At 58.0% G+C, this 471-nt stretch overlaps 1 protein-coding gene across 1 annotated transcript in view; it reads left to right on the forward strand.

Annotated features, from left to right (window-relative positions):
* EMH_0097930 (uncharacterized protein) overlaps positions 1-471 on the forward strand; it is a gene marked incomplete at both ends in the record, with an annotated part of 1401 nt that overhangs the window by 473 nt on the left and 457 nt on the right. Inside the window, one exon of the mRNA XM_013502625.1 lies at positions 1-469. Coding sequence (XP_013358079.1) covers positions 1-469 — 469 coding nt within the window. The remainder of the gene's footprint in view (positions 470-471) is intronic.

The following is a 471-nucleotide window of genomic DNA, read 5'->3' on the forward strand; positions in this document are numbered from 1 at the left end:
AGCAGCAGCAGCAGCAGCAGCAGCAGCTGCGCATACACCCGGGGAGCCCTTCTCTCCCCTTCTCTCTAGCGACAGCGAGGAGGAGACAGGAGACACCCCACACCCCCCAGCTGTCTCCGCTGTCTCTGCTGTCTCCTCTGTCCCTTCAACTCCTCAGCAGCAGAGACAAGCCAGCGAGACAGAGACAGAGACAGAAACAGAAAACACAAAAAAAATAAATAAAGACAACACGCACAGCAGCAGCAGCAGATCACCCAAAGCAGCAACCTCTGTAGAGACCATACCCAGCACCGCCAGCTTCAACACAGACACAGCCAGAGATACTCTCCATCCCCATCCTCAGCAGCAGCAGCAGCAGGAACAGCAGCAGCAGCAGGAACAGCAGCAGCACCACGAGCAGCAGCAGCAGCACGAGCAGGAGCAGCACCACGAGCAGCACGAGCAGCACAACGAGCAGCACGAGCAGCAGCA

Source organism: Eimeria mitis, genomic scaffold (genome assembly GCF_000499745.2).
Source record: "Eimeria mitis Houghton genomic scaffold, Emh_scaff9753, whole genome shotgun sequence".
In the NCBI taxonomy this organism is placed as follows: Eukaryota; Apicomplexa; class Conoidasida; order Eucoccidiorida; family Eimeriidae; genus Eimeria; species Eimeria mitis.